General features: G+C 37.6%; 1 protein-coding gene across 1 annotated transcript in view; it reads right to left on the minus strand.

Annotated features, from left to right (window-relative positions):
• Positions 1 to 2,661: 2,661 nt before the first annotated feature.
• Positions 2,662 to 25,593, minus strand: part of Trpa1 (transient receptor potential cation channel subfamily A member 1) — a 50,177-nt gene continuing 27,245 nt past the window's right edge. Inside the window, 13 exon segments of the mRNA XM_069991700.1 lie at positions 2,662 to 3,257; positions 3,259 to 3,457; positions 4,148 to 4,245; positions 4,390 to 4,500; positions 8,793 to 8,861; positions 12,526 to 12,708; positions 13,065 to 13,194; positions 15,557 to 15,726; positions 19,633 to 19,722; positions 21,200 to 21,362; positions 23,262 to 23,332; positions 24,486 to 24,584; positions 25,515 to 25,574. Of these exon segments, the coding sequence (XP_069847801.1) occupies positions 3,216 to 3,257; positions 3,259 to 3,457; positions 4,148 to 4,245; positions 4,390 to 4,500; positions 8,793 to 8,861; positions 12,526 to 12,708; positions 13,065 to 13,194; positions 15,557 to 15,726; positions 19,633 to 19,722; positions 21,200 to 21,362; positions 23,262 to 23,332; positions 24,486 to 24,584; positions 25,515 to 25,574 (1,485 nt within the window). The 3' untranslated portion in view covers positions 2,662 to 3,215.

Raw genomic sequence — 25,593 nt, forward strand, 5'->3', positions numbered from 1 at the left:
GCACTGATGGCTCAGGCCTGTAATCCTAGCTACTCAGGAGGCTGAGATCTGAGGATCATGGTTCAAAGCCAGCCTGGGCAAGAAAGTCCATGACAATCATATCTCTAATAAACCACTAGAAAACCAGAAGTGGCACTGTGGCTCAAGTGGTAGAGTACTCACCTTGAGCTGAAGAGCACAGAGATAGCACCCAAGCCCAGAGTTCAAGATCCATGACCAACAACAAGAACAACAAAAAGACAAACTAACAATAACAGATGCTGGCAGGGATATGGCCAAAAGGGAACATTACTACACTTGGGAGTAGAAACTTGTTCAATCTCTCTGGAGAGCAATATAGAGAGGTTCCTCAAAATACTAAACATAGAGCTTTCCTATGACCCAGCAATTCCAATCATAGGCATTTATCCAATTGACCACAAACCAGGCCACACTAATGCCACCAGTACAACCATGTTCATTGCAGTATTGTTCACCAGAGCCAAGATATAGAATTATGCCCCTCAGTGGATCAATGAATTAAGAAAATGTGGTATATATGCATAAAGGAATTCAATGCTTCCATGAGAAAGAACAATATTGATTGATTCATAAGGAAATGGAAAGACTTGGAAAAAATTATATTAAGTGAAGTAAACTAGACCCAAAGAAACATAGGATGCATGGTTTCTCTCATCAGTAATAATTACAGATAACTACATGAGATGAACAAAATAAAGTATGGTTTCTTGTAACACTTTAGATTGATGATGATAATGAGCCATAAACCTCAGAATGCCTCCTTTGGGCCTGAGGCAAGGGGTGTGGTTAGTCATGGTCAACATTATAGGCAGAGTGGGAGAAAATGAGGGAGGGGTTAAACTTGTTCAAAGCAAAATGACATTACCTGTCTTCTGCAACTGTAACCCCTCTGTAATCCCTCTGTATATCACCTTTACAATAAATTTCAAATAAAAAATCATTTAATCAGAAGTACCAGAGGTGAACTATAAAGTGTAGGTTGATAGCACTGGGAGAGCTGGGAGCATTAGGGAAGATTTTGAGGTGGAGGTGCCACAGAAACTGTGCATTGAAAAAGGTGGACATAGTACAGGCTGAGTAGAAACAAGTACAGCTTAGAAGTAGAGAGGTGGGAAATCATAAAGTGCCTTGGTCAGCAATCTTTTGGGCTAGGGAAGTTGAGACAACTGGAAGATAAGGCCATATCCAGTTGATGAACCAGACTGAGAAGGTTAGGTTACTTAGGAAGAAAAACTAATCTTAAAGCTATTTAAGTTTATTTTGTAGTATCTGCTTGAGATTGAACCTAGGTCCTCACACATCTTAGGAGAATGCTCTTCCACTGAGCTACTTACTCCAACATGTGCATAAAGCATTAAAGCTCTAATTTAGGAACACTGCTTCAACACACCCTTCTCAGGTCTAAGGAGCCCAAAGGAGTGGCAGTACTATGTATGAAAAATAGGAAGTCAGGAGTTGGTTTGTGACCCTGTCCATCCGATTCAGATTTGTATGTTTTTTTTTTGAAGAACTAAGAACCTGCAAGGTGGAACTTTGGGTGCAGAGGAAGAACAAACTGCTTATCAGTTTTTCCAGCCATGTGTGTAAGTCAGAAGTGAAGTGATGTTGATGCTGACATTGTAAAGAGAAGGAGTGTGTGAGGGATGAGGGTCAAATGTCTCAGGGGTGTAATATTGAACCAGTTCATGGGAAGGAGAAAGATAATTAAGAAGAGAGAAGGATCAAGAAGTAAATAGTGGCAAAGCAGAGATGAGAGCAATGTTTGGAGGTAAAAGGACAGAGAACTTCAGAAAGTAACAAGTCATATGATTGTCAGATCCTTCTATGTTTATAGGCTGTTGATATTGTCAGTACTACCCACAACAGGTGTGGTTCAGTGTTCATGCACTCTTGGTGCTCAGTAGATGTTGAATGGAGATCTATATTGTATGAAGTCTAAATGTGTTAAGTAAAAATCCTACTTTTATCAGAAGACCTCCCCCCCAATTATTACTCCTATGTTTCCAGACTTTCTGTTTTAAGGAAAACAATAATGGACAAAGATCTTTCTATTGAACAATGAGGTACATATGATGTTGCCTTTAGGTCATGTCTTCCCTCATATCATGAATATTCAAATGTCTAGTTTTGTAATATTCGAACATTGTCACTCAGCACAAAGCACTGGGTTTGCCCTGAGTATGTGTTTGAGAATATGTGTGGTAGCAGGAAGGTAGAGGCAACAAAAATGGACCAGGTCAGTCCAGTCTGTGAAAGGTGTATGTAATGAGATGATTAGCAGCTGTTGGACATATTAACATCTGGTAATTGTTTATTTCAGAAATAGAAGCAAATAGAGTAAAAGCCACAAAGTAATATCTTTTTATATTAAAAGCACTCACATTGATACTATTTGCATATGACACAAGGACACAGTCATAGCCAAACACATAATCATGGAGTAGGTATCTCCTGGGTATAAAGGAGTAAACATGAGACTTAGGATAAAGGGAATGACTAACATAAGAGAAAGACTTTATATTGATAAATGAAGGGATATATAAGTAATTCATACTTTATACATCAACAGAAAATGTATAGATGTGATGGAGAGAATCTTACAAATACCAAAATAAAAACTAAATGCAGCAAAAGGCACCATACATTTATTACATTTATTATGATCACTAGCAAACAAAAAGTGCAGAGGAAAGGCAGGCTATTTATTATGACATTCATGAATACCATGGGACTCCAACTGTATGGTTCAAAGCGATATGACATATGCTGGGAACAACAAGAAGAGTGGATCTGTGTATCATAATAAGAACAGATGAGTACACAAGTTGCCTTCAAGTTCTTCTAAAACAGAAAAGCTTTCCATATCGTAGAACTGAATCTAATATTTGGACTATTATCTAGGGAAACTGATGTTATATAATTATTATCAAGCAGGAATTCAGTGTTGACATTTGTGAGTGCTAGCTAATTTGTTTTCTATCTATTCAAATAATGAGATAATTTTCCATTATGATCCGATTTGAAATATCAGCAAGCATATCCCAAATACATAGTGATTGGCAGAATATGTGAATGAACACACAGCTGGCTCTAATACAGAACAGGACTCCTGGTTTCCTATATAATGACATCAACCAGATTTCTGCCTCTTCCTCACTCTTTCTTTATGGAAATGAGATACAACGGTTGGCCCTCTAAGAGCCCCAATGAAGATCATCAGGGTGACTAGTGCTTAGGAGAGTGTGTTTTTGTCTTCACTGCTCTCAACACAAAATTCCACTTGCTATTCATTTGTTCCAGGCGCTCCTTTTTGAAACTGTCTTGAAAAGAACAGTGATTATCTTCATCCTCTGTTTCAGAGATTATCTCCATCTTTTGAATGATGAGTTTAATGAGCTCATGCTGCTTTTCCAAGAGAGAACTGAGGTCCTTCAGTCTGAAAGAACATACGTAATTTGTGACTTAATTTCCAACTCTTTTTTTGTTCTGCTAAGGTAGGAAGGTATAGATACTAGAAGTGGTCCATGTAGTTAACTGTGCCCAGATCATTCCCTCACACTAGTCATAAAGCTTTAAAGGGAGATAAGTTTAAATGATTTTTCCCAAAGTTGACACAATTTGTGGTCACATTTTGTTGTTGTTGTTGTTGTTGTTGTTATTGGTCCTAGTCACAGACAAGAAACTCTTGGATAAAAAAGTTAAATGCCTTTTACAGGGTTACTAAATAATGGGAAAAGCTTTACATTTGGGTAAACAAAATCAGAAGCCCTATGGTTTACTATGTCCCCCTGCCTAGCTACTCAAGAGATCCTCATTCAGAACTTTGCTATACAAAATTGCACTGCTCATGAAGAATATGGTTTAAAATAATGCCCCAGCCTTAAGGAAATTAACAATTAGATATTTCACTCACTTAATCATTGGAAGAAAAACTAATTGGTTAATACTGACAAATAAGTTTTTGAGTCTAAAAATGTGTGGTGATAACACATAACCTAGCTATACTAGTTGATAAAGCTCAATTTAATGTAGGAGATAGAGGCCAATAGATACTATAATGGTGTATCATGCATTGTTATTTAAGAGTTTTAAATTTTGCAAATAATGATAGAAGAAAAATACACACCGGTATTTCTGTTTCAATATTTCCATTTCTAAACACGCATCTGTGTTTGGTATTTCTTGTCTTGTTTCTTGGGTACCAAAAAAATAATTAAATAGACGCTGTAGAATAAAACATAATAGTTACTCAAACTGATTTCAATTCAGGGACATATTTCCTGGGTATGTGCTAAAATAGAGCTATCAAGCAAGGTTCCATAGCACAAATATTCATAAGCCACAGTAAGTATTAGTAAATGTACTTACTAATATCTTCCCATGTCTGGGTCTGTTGGGATACACAATGGTGGACTTGTGATCTACTTTCCGTAAAAACCACTCTGGCAGCTTTTTCTCTAAGCTGGTATGAAGTTCTACCTACAGGGCATTTTCGACTGATTAGTAGAGTCATTAATTTGTACACAGAAAGCTTACACTGTATAGAAACAATCATCTGTATATAAAAAATGAAAACAGATGTGTGCCCTGATTTCTGCACAGAGCAACCGGGCAGGCCAGGCCTCTCTACCCCTGGCTTCCTCACCTGGGCCCAACCTGTCATCAGGACCTCCAATGCAACCTACAGGCAGTGGGGACGTATAAGTGGTTACAGAGCTCATTCTAAGTCAGCAGATATTTATTGCTCAGGAACTGTGACTAAGTACAGTAGTATGAAAGTATAATGATATGAATTACATTCAGGATAGGAAGGGAAGGAGGAAGAAACTGAAGAATTAGTTCCTGAGTTAAGAGGAAATGGCTTTAGTTTTTCACCATTAAGTATAATGCTGGCTGTAGGTTTGTCATATACAGCCTTTATTGTATTGAGGAATGTTCCATGGATTCCTAATTTTTCCAAAACCTTCATCATAAAGGGGTATTGGATCTTGTCGAATGCTTTTTCTGCATCTATTGAGATAACCATGTGGTTCTTATCCTTGCTCCTGTTGGTGTGATGAATAATATTAATTGATTTGCGTATATTGAACCAGCTTTGCATCCCTGAAATGAATCCTGTTTGATCATGGTGTATGATTTTTTGGATGAATTGTTGAATAGTCTCTGTGCCTCTCAGGTAAAACAGAAAATTCTACTTAGCATAGAGAGAGGAGAAAGGGACAAACTAATATAAAGATTCTTACATCATTTATTCAAGTAGTTGCTCCTGGATTAGCATTAACCTTTTTGTGCTTCTTTGTGTTCAACAGAGCTTTATGTTTTCCAAGGTCAAGTGCTCAATTAATTCATGTGAATAATAAACTTAAGCAAAAGAAAAGGGGGTTTCATTTTGGAAGGAAAAGAAGTTTATGAGCTTTTACCATAACTAGAATACTATTAAAATCATATTGAGTAAAAGGAAAAAAAAAGAATTAGTAAAAACTAAAGGTAGTAAAAAATCAGAATGGTACTAAGAGTGTCTTGTCAATCCATAGCCACTATATAATGACATTTGCTTTCTAACTTAAAATCATATGCTTTCAATATCTGAGTATTTAAGTGACTTATAGTAATAAATGATCAGATGTAGCAACTTCCATTATGACAGGACTTAAATTATAACACCCACTGCCCCTACCCCAATAAGAAATAAAATATTATGTCTGGCTTTCCTACTTTTTGTTTTTTGTTGTTGTTGTTGGTAGTGGGGTTTGAACTCAGGGCCTGGGCACTGTCCCTGAGCTTTTGCTCAAGGCTAGTGCTCTGCCACTTTGAACCACATCTCCACTTCTGGTTTGTATGTAGTTAATTAGAGATAAGAGTTTCACAGACTTTCCTACCCACACTGCTTTGAACTGTGATCTACAGAACTCAGCCTCCTGAGTAGCTAAGATTACAGGTGTGAGCCACCAGCACCCCATTTATTTCCTACTTTTTTGCCACTACCAGGGCTTGAACTCAGGGTCTCTCACTTGGCCTGCTTGCTTACAGCTGGTGCTCTACCACATAATCTTAACCTCTGGTTTTGTTTTTTACAGGATAATTGGAGATGGAGTCTCTAGCACTGGGCTTGGTACCAACCATAATCCTCATAACTCATCTCCCTGAATACCTGGTATTAGGCTTGAGTCATCAGAGCACAGATTCTCTATTATTTTTATAATGCTGCTACCCTTATTGGACTGTATATTAGTTTCAGTTTTAAAAACTATTTTCTAATTGTTTTATATCAATTAGATATTTCCTCTAATTTTCCATAGTATTTTTCTGAGCTCATTTTTTCCATTTGATCCTTAGAATAATATTCCCTCTCCCTTTCCCTTGCTACATGTGTATGTAGGGGACACATTTTATTTGTTTTGTTTTGTTTGCTTTTTAGTTTTTGCAGTAATAGAGTTTGAACTCAGCTCCTCCTTCTTGTGCTCTTGCTTAGGCCAACTTTCTACCTCTTGACTCACATCCACAGTTCTTTTGGCTTTAATTTATTTTTGAGCTAGGCTTTTGCACTTTTGTCCAGGTTGGCCTGGAACCACATTATCTTGCCTTTTCATCTGAGTAGCTGACATTACAGACATCCATTACCATGCCTACCTGTCACATGTTATTATTTACTTAAAGTCTTGAAAATGATTTATTTAAGCCCAGTGTTAGCCAGCAGATACAAGACACCATGTGAGTTACTCTTGTTCATCATATGTCTATGAGCTGTCAAATGTGGTTTTGAGAGTTTGGCATTCCAAGCCCTATGTCCAAGATGCATCTAGCTCCTCAAGAACTAAGGTGATATGTTCACCTGCCCACACAGGTAAGATTTCCACACTGAAGGCTTAAGTGTGATCTATCAATTTTTTTCTTAATTAGCCATGGGCTTAAAAAATATTTATGAGTGACTACATCTGCCAGCATTCATCCGGATAATGAACATATTAGTGTTAAAAAGCAACCAATGGCAAACCCCTCAAGTTATAACATTTCTCCATGAGTCATCACCAGTTCCTATAATGGGCACTGTCTCAGAAACCTCTCTGTCTCTCCTTTTGTTTGAGATGAATTTGAGAGAGGACAAAATGGCTCTGTATGAAATGCTCTGCTGACTGACCTCTGATTCTGCTTCTATTGTAGGCTCAGATAACTTTCAAATTCTATGTACAGACTCTGTCCCTGTTCTTGATTCAAAACAGGATCAGGTGGCATGGGTCCCCAGGCTCTATGCTGCTTGCTTCCAGGGAACACAGTGCAGTAGTTATTTTTGACACAGGGTCTTGTTTCTCTCCCAGGAACATGCCTGTACCACAATCCACCTATTTTGGGCTTCATGTTGCAGCTGGGAATATAGTACCCATCTTCTTCCACTCAGATAAGAGTCTCACTGACTTTCCTGCCAGGGCCTAGCTTAGAACTGTGATCTTCCCTATTTTAGTCTCCTACAAAACTAGGAAGACAGGTTTGTACCACTGTGTCCAGCTATGGGTTTATAAGAGATTTATTATATTTTCTATCTGAATTGACCTCAAAATACTATCAGCTTCCCAAGTAGGCAGGACTACAGGCATGGGCCACAATCACCTGGGTTATCCAATATTCTTAAAGCATCAGATACCTCCATTCAAATTTGAAATTTAAAGACAATGCAAGAACATAGAAATGACTACACTTATGATGAATGCCTAGAAACTACCTCACAAGATTCAATAGTCAAAGAACTGTCACGTTATTAGAAAAATGAGAGGAATGCCTTGAATACAGTTAAAACTTCAATGTAAAATATGCTGCGAGGGTCCCCAGTAATGTCAAGAAAAATATCAGGAGCCACTTTGAATATCTGGGCTAAAGACATAATAATTCACATCAGCTGGGCATAGCAGTACACACCTGGAATCCTACCATGCACAACACTGAAGCAGGAAGATTGGAAGTTTAAGGTCAGCTTGGGATATATAGTGAGATTCTGTCTCAAAACCAAACAGATGCAAAATAATTCACACTGGTGTCCAGCAGCTAGTTACATGGCTGGCCATAAAAAAGAGGTTCAAGGGCTGGGAAGGTGGCACAGTGGTAGAGCGCTTGCCTTGCATGCCTGAGGCCCTGGGTTCGATTCCTCAGCACCACATAAGCAAAAAAAAGAAAAAAGCCAGGAGTGGTGCTGTGGCTCAAGTGGTAGAGCGCTAGCCTTGAGCTGAAGAGCTGAGGGACAGCGCCCAGGTCCCGAGTTCAGGCCCCACGACTGGACCAAAAAAAAAAAAAAAAAAAAAGAGGTTCAAGCAATTTCATCATTGCCCTGTAGAGAGTGTTGTTAGATACTTTTCACCATTTTGGATTTTTTTTTTCCAGTTGTGGGGCTTGAACTCTGGGCCTGGGAGCTGTCCCTCAGCAATTCAGCTCAAGGCTAGCGTTCTACCGCTTGAGCCACAGCTCCACTTCCAGTTTTCTAGTAGTTTATCGGAGATGAGAGTCTCACAGACTTTCCTGTCCAGACTGGCTTTGAACCGTGATACTTAGATCTCAGCCTCCCAAGTAGCTAGGATTACAGGTGTGAACCACTGGTGCCCAGCTGGATATTTGATTATAGCAAGAATACCAGAAAGCATACAACCAGAAACAAGAGAGCACTTTTCACTATTGAGAAAATACCTCTGTTAAATCATTATGTTTCCAGAAAACAAGCTATTTTTATATGCAATTAATTATGATTGTACTAATTTCAGTCAGTTTTAAGTAAATATAATGCTCACCTGCATAGCAATCCTCTTTAGTGATGCATGCTTCTGGACCTCAGCGATGTCACCAACTGCCAAACCAATCTGAAGAAGGACACAAAACTTTAGCATGACTCACCTCCACATGTACCTAAGTTTTGTCTTAGTCTATTCAGGCTTCTTCAATGTTAATATACTTTAAGCCAACTAATTTATAATCAACATACATTTACTCTTCACAATTTTAAGAGCTGAAAAGTCTTGCACAAAGCTATCAACAGATTCATTTGGGTTTGGGCCCTTTCCTCATGATTTTCTATGCAGTCTCACGTAGTAGAGGGCAGAACAGGTCTGACAAGCACCAGAAGACTTCTTCCTTTAATACAGGCACAAATCCTACCCATGATGGCTCTTCACCATGGTTTTTCTCATCGACCATACATCCAGTGTTCTAATATTGTCACCTTGGTGGGTAGGTGTCCACACATAAATTGTGCTGTAAACCACAGCAACATCTTTCTGGCTAAAACACAAGCAGGAGCCTGTGAGCTCCTAATAGGGGCTCAATAAAGCTTTGAGATTGCATCTTGTAGAGAAGCACATTGTCTTTTTAGCCATTGCTGCATGATGGCCACATTAGTGGTCCAATAATGTTAACTGTTACCCTGAAATCTTCAGATATTCAGTTGAATCTGCAGTTTATCTTAGGATAAAAATTAGATTATTTTGGAAAGGACAGGGACACAAAGTGATATCAAAGAAGATTGGGATATATTCATGCAACACAGTTGGAAACCCCAGGAGTTTAGCACTTAGGATAGAGACAACTGACTTCACAACATAAAAGTATTTAAAACACTAAGCCAAGGGAATAAATGAGTGTTTATCTTACATATGTTCAGCAGGAAAAATTACTCTTTGTGGGTGGGACTTCAGTTGGAAACCTCTAAAAATACACAAGTAGCCAGGCATGGTGGTGCATTGATGGATCACATCTGTAATCCTAGCTACTCAGGAGGCTGAGATTTGATTGGGATTTAAAGCCACTCAGGCAAGAAAGTCTGTTGACTTTTATCTCCAATTATCTATCAAAAAATCTGGAAGTAAGGCTGTGGCTCAAGTCTTAAAATGTAGTCTTAAGCAAAAAACAAAAAACAAAACAAAACAAAACAACAACAACAACAAAAGAAACCTCAAGGATAGTGCCCAGGACCTGAGTTCAAACCCCAGGACCAGAGAAAACACACACACACACACACACACACACACACACACACACACACACACACACACACACAGGAAGAGAGAGAGAGAGGGGGAGAGAGAGAGAGAGAGAGAGAGAGAGAGAACTAGAAATGAATCAGCTGAAGTGGAACTGTTAGCTCAGATTTACTCTACCTGAGTAAATTAGTACAATTCACTCACTCTTCCCTCTATTTAGACACATAGTCCTTGTCTTTCCTAAGATTGTCTTACATGCTATACCTGAAATCTCTAGTTGCTCTTAGGGAGCTCAAAGTTCAAGAATCTCCAGGAAAGAAATGCTTGTCTGTGCAGGCTACCACTGTATGCCGAGTACTTAAAACTGGACAGGAAACATGGTGAATGAATGAACACTGGAAAAATATATGTTAGGGATTTCAAGCTAGCACTAAGAAACATATGTGCTTAGTAAATCCATTTTATTTGGCAGGACTATAGATTTTTATTCTTTAATTTAAAGGTCCGAAACTCCTATCAAAACCAATCATCTCATATTTGCTGCTTCACACATTTATGATGCTTGCTGGACTCTGAGCTTACACACAAGATCAATTATTAACAATTCCTTGGTATTTAAGGTTCATTGGATGCTAATCATGATTGTTTAATGTGCTTTGTTTTAGCTCATTCAATATTCACAAAGTCCTGGGACATACACGTTATTATAATTCTTTTCTGATTTGTGTTTTCAAAAGTAGTAACACAAATGGTAGCCTCAATTCAGACTAAAATAATAAGGGTACAATGACTAATAGGCACTTAATAGGCACTGTACTTAATAAATCTTCCCATTAGGGATGGTGCTTGAGCTGAGTTCTGAAAGCTCAGAAAGACTTAAACTATGGTGGAAGGTTTTCATAGACCAAGAAAGAGCCTGCAGAATTCAAGTGCCAGGAAAGAAAAGTGGCTCCATCTCAGGAACAGCTGGTATGAAGTGAGTAAAATCAAGATCCTTTGTGTGAAATGCTGATGGGTTTAGGATGGATTAAGAATATTAAAAGAGTTACAGAAAACCTCACAACAAATAATTTTTAATAAAAGCCCAGAATCTTCTGAGTCATCTCTGCAATAAAGGAAAAGAAGGGGATTGCATAGAGAACTGATGTAGCAGACTCCCCAGACCATTGCTGCAACTTAGATGAAGTACCCTAAGGGTATGTCAGTGTGTTAGATGTAAAAGGGAAATTGTGATGGAGAGAATCTGGGAAATTAAAGAGAAGGGACCAAGAAATACCTTCCACTGATCTGAATTAGATGACTCAGGGGCAAATTTGGGACTTGAAACACAGAGATGCTCAGTGGGTATTTGATATGTATATGCAAATGTGAACTACTACACAGCCCATTTGTCCTCTGAATAATTATCTCCCCAAACCTAAAACATTGGAAGAGAAAAATCTGGGCTTTGTGTCATCCATCTCTGGTTTCCCTAGTGCCATCCTTTATTTTTTCTAAGTAATGAAAATAAAACTAAGGAGTTGAAGCACAGGAGAGAACAGAAACACTCAGGAGTGTGCACATTTGTTTCTGCTTTGGAAACACGGTCCACCAGCGCATACTCTTGTATAGAGTGATGGCCAGAGAAAGTTTGTCTTTAGCTAGAGTTGGTATCTGAATAAGAAGATGCCCTCTGAGAGAGGGTCTCTTTCCACTTGAACCTCTGTTCAATGAGAAACAGTAACACAATGCTTTCTATTAAGATCTGCCAAATTGCCAAGCCTTCCTCCACCCCAGAGCAACCTGCGGTTCCCCTTTACTGTCTTGCTCTTCCTGGCACTCATTCCATTTGCTCCACATGTGTCTGTGTGCATATATCTAACTTCCCGAGGAGCTTTTGAGCATGTACAGATGAGGCTTTAGTATTTAGTTTTGTTCACTGCTGTTTCCCAGAAGCTACAATTGTGCCTAGCATTTAGTAGATTCTTGGAAATATTTGTCCAGTGAATGCATATTTGTGTTCTTTAAACACCCCAGCCTCTGGATGTGTTTGATATACCCCGTACACTAGATACATGTTACATGAGTGGATTTGTTGTAACTGCTTCTCCATTGTTATGGCTTGGGTATTGAGTGTCTCCCAGAGGCCCATATGTAACAGCATCATCCCCAGGGTGGCAGTATAGGCATGTGCCATGGACCTTTAAGAGTAGTAGAATCTTTCGGGAGGTCCTTGATAATTGAAAAGGGTTGTGGGATTCCACCCACTCTCTTCCTCTCTGCTCTGGTTTGTGATAGGATTGTTTTCGCCCCACATGTGCTCCCACCATGATATACCCACCAGCTACTGCCATCACCAAAGCAGATAGCAGATCTTTGAACTTCTGAAAGTAGCAACTCAACAGACATTTATTCTTTGTAACTTACTCACCACAGGTATTTTATCTTAGCAACACACAGCTAAAACACCTATCCTCCCACAGGAGAAGGCCATTAAAAATACAAAGAAAAATCACCATAATTAAATTATTCAAATGACTGACGGATTATATGAGGGCAAATTACTTACGAGTAAATTCATAAGGACAATTGGGACAAACATTGTGAAGGCAATAAGTTGTGCAAAGGACAGAACTGGATATGCTAATTCCTTTCTCAAAAATGGTTCTAGGAAGGCATCTCGATAATTAATATCACCTAGCATCATGCTGAAAGTCTGAATTAAGGACAGCAATGGCGAGCTGAAGGCATCCTGAAAAAATAAAGTAAGGTAAAAATTAAATACAAAATGAAGACAATTGAAAGGTCTTTTGTGGAGACCGATTGACAAAAAATATATCACAAACACTTTTAAAAAGTAATAAGCATATATCCCTAGAAATGTAGTCCTGAGCAATATTTCTATACTCTACCAAAGTTATCAGAAAATCTGTGTACACAGATCATCTTTTCTAACAATGGAAAAAGTTTAGTTAAAGCTACTTTTTCTTCAATAGAAACATTCCTAAACTATCAGAAAAAAATAGTAGACCTTTGAGATTTAATTACAAACATACATTTCTAACATTCACAATAATGACATCAACTGCATGTGTAAAACTGCCACACCTGTAAGTTGAGGAGAACATAAAAGCTGAGTCCAAAAGCCAAAAGAAGGAAGATAAAGACTCCTGTTGATCGCAACAAGGTTTTAAAAATTACCTCCAACATAACAATAAATATTCCACAATTTTCAAACCTGTAAAAAGTAAAAAAAAAAAAAAAGACATGTGAATTCAGCAATAATCAAGTCTGATTTTTTTAATCCATTCATCAAACTGATTTTTTTCTCCTTTGGTTTGATGTTTATCTCTCATCCTTATACCACTTGACTACTGGATGTTTCTTTTACCAAAATTGGGGAAGGAAAAAAGCCTACAGGTTTCTACTGTCAAAGAAAATACTAAATTGGAAATAAAGGAATAGGAGAGCAACCATGGGACGCATTAAGTAGCATCTGGTGAGACAAGCTCAGGTGTTCCAAGGCTCCAATTTCAGAGCACACAGGCCATGCTGGCTTCTTCCATTCTTACATCCACCCCTCCCCAGTTCCTACAGGGTCAAATGGATGCCCCATCTGGCCACTAGCTTGTCCTAGAGTACTCTTCTCTTGCCAAAAATAACTTCTTTTTTTTTTTTTCCTTTAGTAGGTGTGGAGCTTGAACTCTGGGCTTGGGAGCTGTCCCTGTGCTCTTCAGATAAAGGCTAGAGCTCCACTACTTGAACCACAGAGCCATTTCTGGTTTTCTGATGCTTAGTTGGAGATGAGAGTCTCATGGACTTTCCTGCCCAGGTTGGCTTTGAACCTTGATCACTCAGATCTCAGCCTCCTGAGTAGCTAGGATTACCGGCACGAGCCACCGGCGCCCGGCCAAAGATAACTTCTTAAAAGAATCAGATTTTGAAGAAGGGGGGAAGGAGAAGGATTGGGATTGGTGGGGAGGGGGGAGGCTGGGAAGGGATGTGAAGGGTAAACAAAGGAGGAGGCTGCAATGCTTGGTAAGAAATGTACGCATTATCCTGCCCATGTAATTGTAACTCCTCTGTACAGTATGTTCACAAATAAAATAAAATAAAATAAAAGAATCAGATTTTAAAATCACCACCACCCAATTTATATATGAATCCAACATCATACACCGCTTTAGAAGTGGATAAGAATATTCTGTATGAACTGAAAAGTGAATGCAACTGTATGCTGAGAAATAAAATGTAAAAGGAAGTTAGTTGAGTTTCAGAGATAGCAAATAACTATAGACATCAATAGTAACCAAGCAAAGGGCGCAACCGTGCCTGAGCCCGGCTTGGGTCCTCTTGGCTTGTAGGCCACTACCCATCTCACCACACTATGTCCTCTGTGGTGACCTGGGGTTGCCTTGAGTTATCACTGGGCTCATGACAGCAATGGGTAAAACAGCAGAAAAAGTGAGATTCCTGGAGTTAGCAAGACTCTGCTTATGTTTCTATTACTCAGTTTCCTAGCTGAGGTCTTCTACAGGTTATTCAACTCAGAATTTTCATTTTTTCTTTTATACTCGGTGAGTTGTAATAGCTACTTCTCCTTCATGTAAAGGCTGCACTAACGTTCAGTGTAATGTCAGCAACTATGAACCTTTTTCTTTCACTTGAGTTAGAATTTTAGGGCTCATTTTTCCCTCTAACTTTCATATCACTTTTATCAACCATGAAGCTTGTCACCTCATTTTGAGTGTTTCAATGCAGAGTAAATGCTTATCAAATAATATCAGGCGAAGCAAGAGTAGTGACACTTTTATCATGTCACTGTCTTTTTTTTTTTGGTCAGTCATGGGGCTTGAACTCTGGCTCTCTTCAGCTCAAGGCGAGCCTTCTACCTCTTGAGCCATAGCGCCAGTTCCGGTTTTCTAGTAGTTTATTGGAGATCAAAGTCTCAAGGACTTTTCTTCCCTGGGCTGGCTTTGAACCATGATCCTTAGATCTCAGCCTCCTGGGTAGCTTGGATTACATGTGTGAGCCACCAGTGCCAGGCATCATGTCACTGTCTTGTTTATTTTTCATTTATGTGGTACCAAGGAATTGAACCCAGGGCCTCATGCATGGTAGGCAAGCACTGTCTCTAAGCCACATTCCCAGCCTGATGTCACTGTCTTTTATGCCCACTTTAAATCTAGATTTTACTGGATGAGAGGTTCTTGACCTGGATCTGAGGAGACATGGGACAATGTCTACATATGTTTTTGTCTGTAACATCTGGGATGAGGTCTGTGTTATTTCTTCAATTGGGTAGAAGCCAGAAATGTTGGGCATTTTATAATACACAAGACACCTCTTTCCCAAATATACACACAAAATGAATCAAAATGGACCCAAATTTCAATAATACCCAGGTTGGGAGACCCTGTCCTGCTTTTTGAAATCCATACATCTTCACCTTGACTTAGAAGGTTATGAAATGATCTTCACCATTTTAAACAAGCTGACAAAAGACTGATCTAGTTAAAGATTCTTGTCAGTTCTAATAGTTTTTCCTTTGAGATCAAAGTTCCTTAGAGGATACCAAAATCATTCAAGCTGGTTTTTACCTTTGAAGATACAATAAGAAGTTCATCCAGTAGAAGAATATGGCAATTGCTCCACATTGCCATTGCACGTGGCCTGGTATGTTCACGAACAAGGGCAGCACAAATATGATGCTTGTTGTATAGATGATCCATTCCAAGGCATTGTTGTAGTCCAAAAAGTAATTCCTTTTCTGGGATTGAAATGAGTAAAGTGTTACCACACAGAGAGGTTTCTTATGAATAGTTTCATGATGGCTAGGACCAGGGAGTCCTCACCTGCCACCCTCAGTTGATTTATGAGCCTCTAGGGTATGGATGTGTACTGACCAAATCATCGTTGACCCAGTGCAATGGAACTTCAATGCCTAAGAAAATCTTAACACATTTGTGAGATTTCCCTGTGGGGCCTATACCATTTGAAAGTAGTACAAGTTGGTTTAATGTTTGTGAGATCTCTCTGCTTGGGCCTTGTACTGTGACTAAATCAGAGAGGAAAACAAAGCTTTTATTCTTAAAAATTTCATCTTTCAGATATTAGGATAGTCTCATCTCGTAGACCACTTAAATACCACTAAGCAAATGTAGAGTGCAAATCTAAGTAATTGTATATAATCATAGATCAATTAAAACTATGATTTGAATTTTTACTTAGGAAAATAAAAATTGGCATGGGAGACTAAATAATGTGCTCTAAACCATTGAACAATGCAGTCTAATTCTCAGAATTGTGACAATGTACTGAAAAAATCTTATATATTAGTAAGTAAATGCAAAGTATTATTATAATCAAACTGCTGCCATGCACATATCCATGTGCTTACATAATGTCATAAAGAAAAATTTCATGGAAAATTAGATGTTACAATTTTGGTACAACTTACAAAAATAATCACAGAAAATACATATGAACTTGAGATTTAAAACCTCCCTATTAAGAGAATTTTAAACAGCAAAGGCACGTGGAAAATTTATTTAATTCTTGGATCTGATCTGAATTTAGTTCACCCTCTTAACATACAGACTGGGTTCCATGGATCATGCCTGTAATCCTAGTTCTTCAGCAGGCAAAGATCAGAAGGATTATGGTTCAAGGCAAAAAGTTTGTGAGATCCCATCTCATCTGAGCTAGGCATGGTCATGCACAACTGTCATCTGAGCCACACAGGAGGGTAAGGTCATGAAGATCACAGTTCTAAATCAGGCTGGGCAAAAAAAAATTTGCAAGAGTCATAGGGGAGCTCTATGTTTAGTATTTTGAGGAAATCCATACTATTTTCCAGAGTGCCTGAACAAATTTACACTCCCACCAACAATGCAGTAGGGTTCCCTTTGGCCACATCCCTTCCAGCATCTGTTGTTTTTAGATGTCTTGATAATAGTGAATGGGGTGAGGGGTGAGGTGGAATCGCAATGTTGTTTTGATTTTCATTTATTTTATGGCTAGAGCATTTCTTCTTGTGTCTATTGGCCATTCTTATTTCCTCTTCAGAGAAGTTTCTCTTTAAGTCTTTTGCCCACTTACTAATAGGGCAGTTGTTTCTTTGAGGATTTATTTTGGGGGGATTTAATTTCTTGAGTTCTAAGTATATTTTAGATATGAGGCCCTTGTCTGTTGTATGGCTAGTGAAGATTTTCTCCCAATCCATGAGCTTTCTATTGATTGTGCTAGCTATGTCCTTTGCCATGCAGAAGCTCTGCAGTTTCCCATCTGTCCAACCTTTCTTTGATTTGTTGTGTTTCTGGGTCTTTATTAAGAAAATTTCAGCCTGTGCCAAAGAGCTCTAGATTTTCTCCTATTCCTTCCTGTAATGTTTTCAGGGTATATCCTTTTACTTTGAGGTCTTTGATCCATTTGGAGTTGATTCTGATGCAGGGTGATATAAGGATTTCACTTTAGTTCTCTACAGGTGTTTAACCAATTTTGCCAGTACTATTTATTGAAGAGGTTGTCTTTCTTCTATCCTAGGTTTTTGGCTCCCTTATTGAAGATTAGGTGGCTATAGGTCTCTGGGTTCATTTCTGGGCCTTCAGTTCTATTCCATTGGTCTTCAGGTCTGTTACAGTGAAAGTACCAAGCTGTTTTGACTGCTATGGCTTTGTAATAGAGTTTGAAGTTTGGTCTTGATATTCTTCCAATCCTTACCTTTCTGGCAAGGATTGATTTTGCTATTTGGGGTCTTTCATTGTTCCATATGAATTTTGGGATTGCTTCTTCTATTTTATTAAAGAATGGGGTTGGAATATTGATGGGTATTGCATTAATTTGCCATTTATCACGATGTTAATCCTCCCAATCATTCTGCTTTAATTTCCCTTTTCAGGTTTTAAAAAAAAATTTTCCTCATACAGGTCCTTCACTTCTTTAGTTAATTCTTAGGTTTTTTATGACCCAGCAATCCCACTTCTGGCATTTACCCAAATGACCACAAACAAGGCCATACTAAAGCTACCAGCACAAATATGTTTATCATAGCATTATTCACCATAGCTAAGATATGGAACCAACCCAGATGCCCCTCAGTAGATGAATGGATCAAGAAAATGTGATACACACACACACACACACACACACACACACACACACACACACACACACACACACACACACACACACACACAAATGGACTTCTATGCTTCCATAAGAAAGAATAACAAACCAATTTGTAAGGAAATGGAAAGACTTGGGGAAAAAAATCATAGTAAGTGAAGTAAGTTAGACCTAAAAAAAGATAGGTCCCATGGTTTCCCTTATTTGCAATAATTGGTATTCATCTAGGATAATCTTAGCAGATGAGCAGAATAGCTCAATAGCTATGTACATATGACCATATAAGATGATGCTAAGTGAAATGAATCCAAGACATGGACATAAGAAGTTTTTCTTTATTGTTGTTTTTAATGTACTATGTGGGTTTTTTGTTTCTTTTGTATGTTCTTCCCCCTATGGCATATCCCCTGTTGTCACTCTATTTGATGTGGTACCCTGGTATTGTATTTACATTTATCTGAATTAAGGAGTGAAGGGGAACAACAGAATGGTGAGACAAAGTACATGGGGGAACCAATGTAACAGCGATATTCACAAGTCAATATGTTGGAAATGATCCGTATGACTTGGTGGGGAATCGGGGGAGGTAAAGCAGGAGAAAAAATGAGGGAAGGGGTAACAAGTATGACAAGAAACATACTCACTACCTTACTCATGTAACTATAACCCCTCTGTACATCATCTTGACAATAAAAAAAGTTTGCAAAACCCCATCTCAACAGAAAAGCTGGGCTGTGATGGCACACATCTATCATACCCATAAATAATACTACTGTCTAGAATAGTCCCAGGATGGGAGGAAGGGGACAAAAAATAAGCTCTATCTAAAAACATAACTGGATCAAAAAGGGCTAGTTACTTGGCTCAGTATTAAAACGTCTGCTTAGCAACATGAAGCCCCAAGTCCAAACTCTAAAAAATAAAAATAAAATAAGAGAATAAAGAAAATACTGCTATGAAGTTTCCATGCCAGGCATGGAGGCTCATAATATAATGCCAGGACTTGAAAGACCGAAGTGGGGATAAAAACAATCACAAGTTTCAGCCAGCATAGGTTACATAATAACCCCTGTTTTAAGTTTTTTTTTCTTAAGTTCTCAAATTGTATTATGGCTTCTATTTTTTTATTTAAAAACATTTTCAATAAGAAAGAAGTCAAAGACAGAACCTAAAGAAATCTTGAGACAGATGTGCTTATTTAAATAAATATTGACATTTAAATTATAAAATTTTCTATTGTGTCAGAAAAATATCTCAATAAGTTCTGTAAAAGAACATTCATATAGTCATTCATAATGGTTGCTTGTAGCCTAACACAGCCACCTAGACCAGCAAAAGTAGAATATTCTTTTCAGAAACATGTAACAAGCATCAGTCTTACTTAGTATCATGTAATTTCTACATTTGAAAAGTTTCATCTTGTTATTTCCAGAAAAGCAATATGATTTTATTATGGCAGAATATTATTTTCAAATCATTATTTACCAATTATTTTATGTTCTACAGATTAAAATATTACAACTTGAGAGAAACAAAATGCATTACATACCTGCTGCAAAATTTGAGTCACTTCTTTGCAATATCCAAATATACTTGATAAGAAAACCAAAATCATACAGACTTTTATTGGATATGAATTCTGAAACAGAAAAGTAGAAGACAGGTGGTTATAAAAAAATAAGAAGCCGGGCACCGGTGGCTCACGCCTGTAATCCTAGCTACTCAGGAGGCTGAGATCTGAGAATCGCGGTTCAAAGCCAGCCCGGGCAGGAAAGACCGTGAGACTCCTATCTCTAATAAACCACTAGAAAACCGGAAGTGGTGCTGTAGCTCAAGTGGTAGAGCTCTCGCCTTGAGCTGAAGAGCTGAGGGACAGCGCCCAGGCCCAGAGTTGAAGCCCCATGACCGACAAAAAAAAAAAAAAGAAGTACAGGGCTGGGAAGGTGGCTCAGTGGTAGAGTGCTTGCCTTGCATACATGAAGCCCTGGGTTCGATTCCTCAGCACCACATAAGCAAAAAGAAAAAAGCCGGAAGTGGTGGTGTGGCTTAAGTGGTAGAGCGCTAGCCTTGAGCTGAAGAGCTGAGGGACAGCGCCCAGGCCCAGAGTTCAGGCCCCATGACCGGACCCCCCAAAAAAGAAAAGAAGAAGTACAAAAAAAGAAACAATGACTACTTCATAGTTTCATACTATTAAATATAATGTTTGTCTTTCACTTCATTCCTATGGATTGCCAATATTTGAATTAAAGAGAAAATTATTGCCATGCCAATACTCCTCTTTGAGCAGAGATAATGTATTTTTTAACTTCTTTCCAATTGATCTTGAAAGGAATATAAATCTGAATGATGTAATTCTTAATTGTGATAAAGTGCACATGATATTAAAGTTTACATTTTACATGCAGGTTTGCATTCTAAAATATGCAATTCTGTGGTATTAGCATATTCACAGTGTTCTACCACTATCACCAATATCTAGTTCTATAGCTTTTACTCTCCCCAAGCAGAAAATGCATTTCCACTGAATATGCCCTTGCATCCTTCTTTCTTTTGTTCCTAAAACATAAATCTGTGAAGTTTTACACGTTAACATTGAAGCTAACATCTTACATATTTTTCTTCCTTCTTTCTCTTTCTTTGTTCCTTCCTTCCTTTCTTCATTCTTTTCTCTAGTGCTGGTACTTAGTCATGAGCTCAAGGCTCTGTGCTATTGCTTAGTTTTTTCACCCAAGGTTGTTTGTCTACCACTTGAGCCATACTTCCATTTCCATCCTTGTGCTGGATAGTAGGAGATAAAAGTTTCCTATTTTCCTGCTGGTCTGGCTTCAAACTGGGATCCTCAGATCTCAGCCTCCTAAATAGCTAATATTGTGGGAATGAGCTACCAGCAGATCACATATTTCTTTTGAATTAGTTCAAACTCATTTATTGACCCATTTACTTATATTTTCACTTCTTTCACAAAAGATTTAAGAAGAAATTAATATGTAAACAAGTTTTATAGGCTACTATAAAATAGCTTCTTGATATTGCAGATTTATTTTGGCCATAGTGCCCCTAGGAAAAAATTCAATTTTTATACTCCCTTATTTTAAAAAGGTGAAATTAGAAAATACCGTAGTGTCCAATATTTCCAAATGATCACTAGATTCATTGATGATTCCAGTGGAATTGAAAGCCATTCCTGGCTTTATATGGACCACAAGAAGGGTCATAGGTATAAGACCGAGACAGTAAGATCCTAGGTTCATCATGTGGGCTCTAAATCCATAGGCACACCTATAGAAGCAAATCACAAACACATTTAAAGACACCTGTAGAAAAAGTGACTATAATCTCTTTCCATTATCTACATTCACTGAACCAAAATGTCTTCTAACTTACAAAATGATCTTTAAGTTATACAAGAGTTACAATTTAACAAAGCAGTATATATATATATATATATATATATATATATATATATATATATATATAATACGTCTTGATCAATGTCATCCATTTCAACATTTTCAGTCATGCTTCCCAACCTACCCCTTTCCTTATGTTTCTTATTTTTATAGGACATACATTGATTTCATGACTGCATTCTGCTTTTCTTTGTCTCTTCTTTCATCTACCCTTCCCTACTTGGTTCCCTTTTAAAGTACCCATTTCCTGTGTTTATTTTGTTGAACTTTGCCTTTGCCTTTTTAAGGTATTCCACTATTTGAGTTCTCCCTTGAATCGACTGCATTTCAATTAATACATCTGTATACATTTGCATACCACCCAACATATCTACTTACAAGTTTATAAGCTAAACGTAGCTTTTGCAATTGAGGAGGAAAGTGCAGCCTTTGTCTTTCTGGGTCTGACTTACTTCATTAACATACTGTAGTGTCAACAATTAGTAGAGTAACAAACTTTAACCAAAGTGTTCTTTTTAGTATTATCAACATCCTTAAATAGTTGTACAAAGGAGGGGCTGGGAAGTTGGCTCAGTGGTAGAGCGCTTGCCTTGCATGCCTGAGGCACTGGGTTCGATTCCTCAGCACCACATAAGCAAAAAGAAAAAAGCCGGAAGTGGCGCTGTGGCTCAAGTGGTAGAGCACTAGCCTTGAGCTGAAGAGCTGAGGGACAGTGCTCAGGCCCAGAGTTCAGGCCCCACAACCGGACCAAAAAAAAAAAAAAAAAAAAAAAGTTGTACAAAGGAGTTTTGATTCAACATGTCAGTTTGTGCATACAATACATCTTTATCCATATCCTTAAAGTACACCTTCTATTTCACTGTTCATAGGAGTATTTCTCATACCTAGAAGAGCAATTCCCAGTCACCCCTCAGATATTACAACAGGCATGTAGACCAATGGTACAGAGCAGAACACACAGAAATCCACATAGCTCAGTTATGAAAGATCCAGTATTAAGCAATAACATCCTATATAGAACACCAATAGTTCAACAAATAAGAACAAGAATTAAAATAAAATTCCATTTTATCAAACTTAAAAGCTTTCCATAGCAAAGGGAATGTTCACTAGGTTAAAGAGAGTCTACAAAATTGGAGAAAATCTTGACTAGCTACATATCTAATAAGGTTTAATAACTAGAAAAAATTTGCAGGGAGCAAAACAAAAAAAAAATCTCCCAGAGAATGAACATTCAATTAATATGTGGTCAAACGAACTGAACAGACAATTTTCCAAAGAAGAGATACAAATGGCCAAAAAATACAGCAAAATACTCCATATCTCTGGCTATAAAAATGCAAATTAAAATGACATTGAGATTTCATCTTACTCCAGTGAGGATCACCATCCTCAGAAATATGAGCAACAAATGCTGGCCAGGATGTGGGGCAAAGGACTCTTACACACAACAGTTGATGGAAATGTAAATTAGGTTGACCACTATGGAAAATAGTTTTGAAGTTTTGTAAAAAAAATAAAATTAGAACTATATTATGATCCATTGATACCATACTTGGACATATATCCAAAGAAATATGATAGTTAATATACGGTAGTATGACTCTCCCCAAACAAAAAACAGATAAACAGTGGCAGAATTTTGCTTTTGATACATATCTCTTTTCAAAATATAAAACACTGAAATACCAAAAAAGCACATTTTCTTACGTTTTTCATGGACTTAATAGGGAACTTATTTAGAGAAGAAATACTCTTTAGTACCCACCATTTCATCAGTAGATATTCTTTACACACAGGGTGATTGAGAAGCTCAATGCGGTTATGTTGAACCATGACCTAGAAGTGAAAGAAAAGCAATAGACATACAATCAGACTCAGAAATTGAGCATTTTTTCTGGATTTATAACTTTAGTTTGCTATTATAAACATAGTATTTATTAATTTTATGGATTTCATAAAAGTAATAACTACATCAAGACTTTTAAAATATGAACCATAAGCTACAGAGAATCATTTTATATAGGTACAGTTATGTAATTCAGTCTCTCCTTAGTGTTGAGATGAGATCAACTTTCAAACTTTACACCAAATTTCTACAGGCATGGACAATCACAAGAAGTTAACAAAAAAACACATGTCCATTCTTTCCTTATCTTTCAATGAGGACTTTAAATAATAGAATGCATATAAATAGTAGTTAAAATAATATGTGGATCATGGTTTCATGAGTATTATTAGAAAATCCAAATATTTATTTTAAAATTACATCTTAATTATTCCAGAAATACATATAGGAATTGACACCAGCAAGATGACAGAATAGGAACCTCTGGGGGTTATCTTTCCTACACAGAGAATCAATGCACACACTGCCCCCCAATTGATTAATGCAGAATCTAGTTAAGTGATTCCTGTACCAGGGGTTGAAGATGTAAAGAAAAAGAACCAAATCAATGACAAATTTCCTGGCATTTAATTGCTACATCTCTCCTGGCACAGTGAAATGACCTTGGGAGACAATTCTGAATTCCTTGTTTCCTCCTACAAAAACAGAAGCAGGTATGTACATGCAATGTTCTGACTTTCAATAGGAACCATTTCTAAGCTCTAGCAGGAACAACCACCAGGAGAGGCCCCCTGAGGACAAAGTGGATCAGAAAAGCTTGGTCTAGCACTGAAGAAGCTACATTATTGCAGATAGACACTAGGCAGTGCTATAGAAACACAGCAGCTGTAGTATCACGTTATCAGGGAAAGTTTTGCATAGAAATAAGGCAGAATTCCTGTTACTCAGAAAAAATGAATCTGTAGCAAAGTCCTGACTTGTTTACTAAAAAATAAAGAGGCTGACATGGTAAACATAAACATTGTGCTACAAAATTAGTATTCTCTCCAGGTCCCTTTCATTTTCATCAAGAATGGACTGTTTTATCAAGACACTTTAGAACCCAGGTACAAACTAGGTAGGTAAGGACAACTCTGCACTTACATTGAGGATTGAAAGAGGCTCATATACGATTTCCTGTGTAGGTGTTATTTTCTTTGTAAATGCTAGTGGACACTGAAGATACTTGAAATTATACTCAATCTGTGAAGGACACAAATTTAAATTGTTAGCCTATTATAAAACTCTAATCATTACCTTGTCTTCTTTCTTTTGTTTTGGCTTTCCTTTTGTGCAAGGAAAAAAAAACAGGGCCTTGTGCATGAAAGTCAAGTGCTTTATCACTCAAACACAGCCCCATCCCACAAAACTTATACATGGCAGCTAATCCAGGAACAGAGATAAATAAGAGTTTAAACAGTGTGGATGATACATTTTCATAAGGGTTATTAGGAATGGCCAGTTTCTATTGAAAAACTTCTTGAAAGATCAAATATGCTAGGCTCCAATTCTGCTAAGAATTAACTGATTTAGACAAAGATGAATCATTTTAAGTAGAGAAAGGGGAATTAAATGATCATATATGGGATATAAGAAATATTCTAGAAAGCTATTCTTTCATTGCTTTATAACATAGTCATGGAAAAAGAAGAATTCTCATGTGGTCTGGATCCCATCTACATAATAATTTTAGTAACCTCAAATCTGGTTGGGAATCAAAAGCCAAAATAACCAACAATGAAAATCTACTGCTGGCCAGTTTGTCCTCGGCATAGGATGGAGATAATGTACTTGTTTGGTCCCATAAGTGAATCATTGAGTTTCTGGAGCATTTGGTCAACCCCATCTATAGGGTTTTGAAGAATTTTAGACTTTCACTCTCCAGGAAATATGAACCAAGGAAATATAAAGATGATATATAACACTAAGTGATATTGTTAGAAACACATTATCTGTGGAAACCTAGAATGTAAAGAAAACATTTCTCCCCAAGTAGGTAAGAAAATATTATGATAAGTGAAACCAAACTGATTATTACAATAGGTTGTAAAACTTGTAGTAGCAATATTTTTGGTATTGTTCAAAAAACTGCAATAAAATAAATTTCCAATTATAATGATGAAATAAACTTACATGGTAGTCTCGGCAGGACTTGTCCTCTGTGGAAGGAATCATGCAGAAATCTAAAAGAATCTTTGGGAGAGAAAACACA

This window comes from Dipodomys merriami, unplaced genomic scaffold (assembly GCF_024711535.1).
Source record: "Dipodomys merriami isolate MVZ:Mamm:240054 unplaced genomic scaffold, mDipMer1.0.p SCAF_4, whole genome shotgun sequence".
Lineage (NCBI taxonomy): Eukaryota > Metazoa > Chordata > Mammalia > Rodentia > Heteromyidae > Dipodomys > Dipodomys merriami.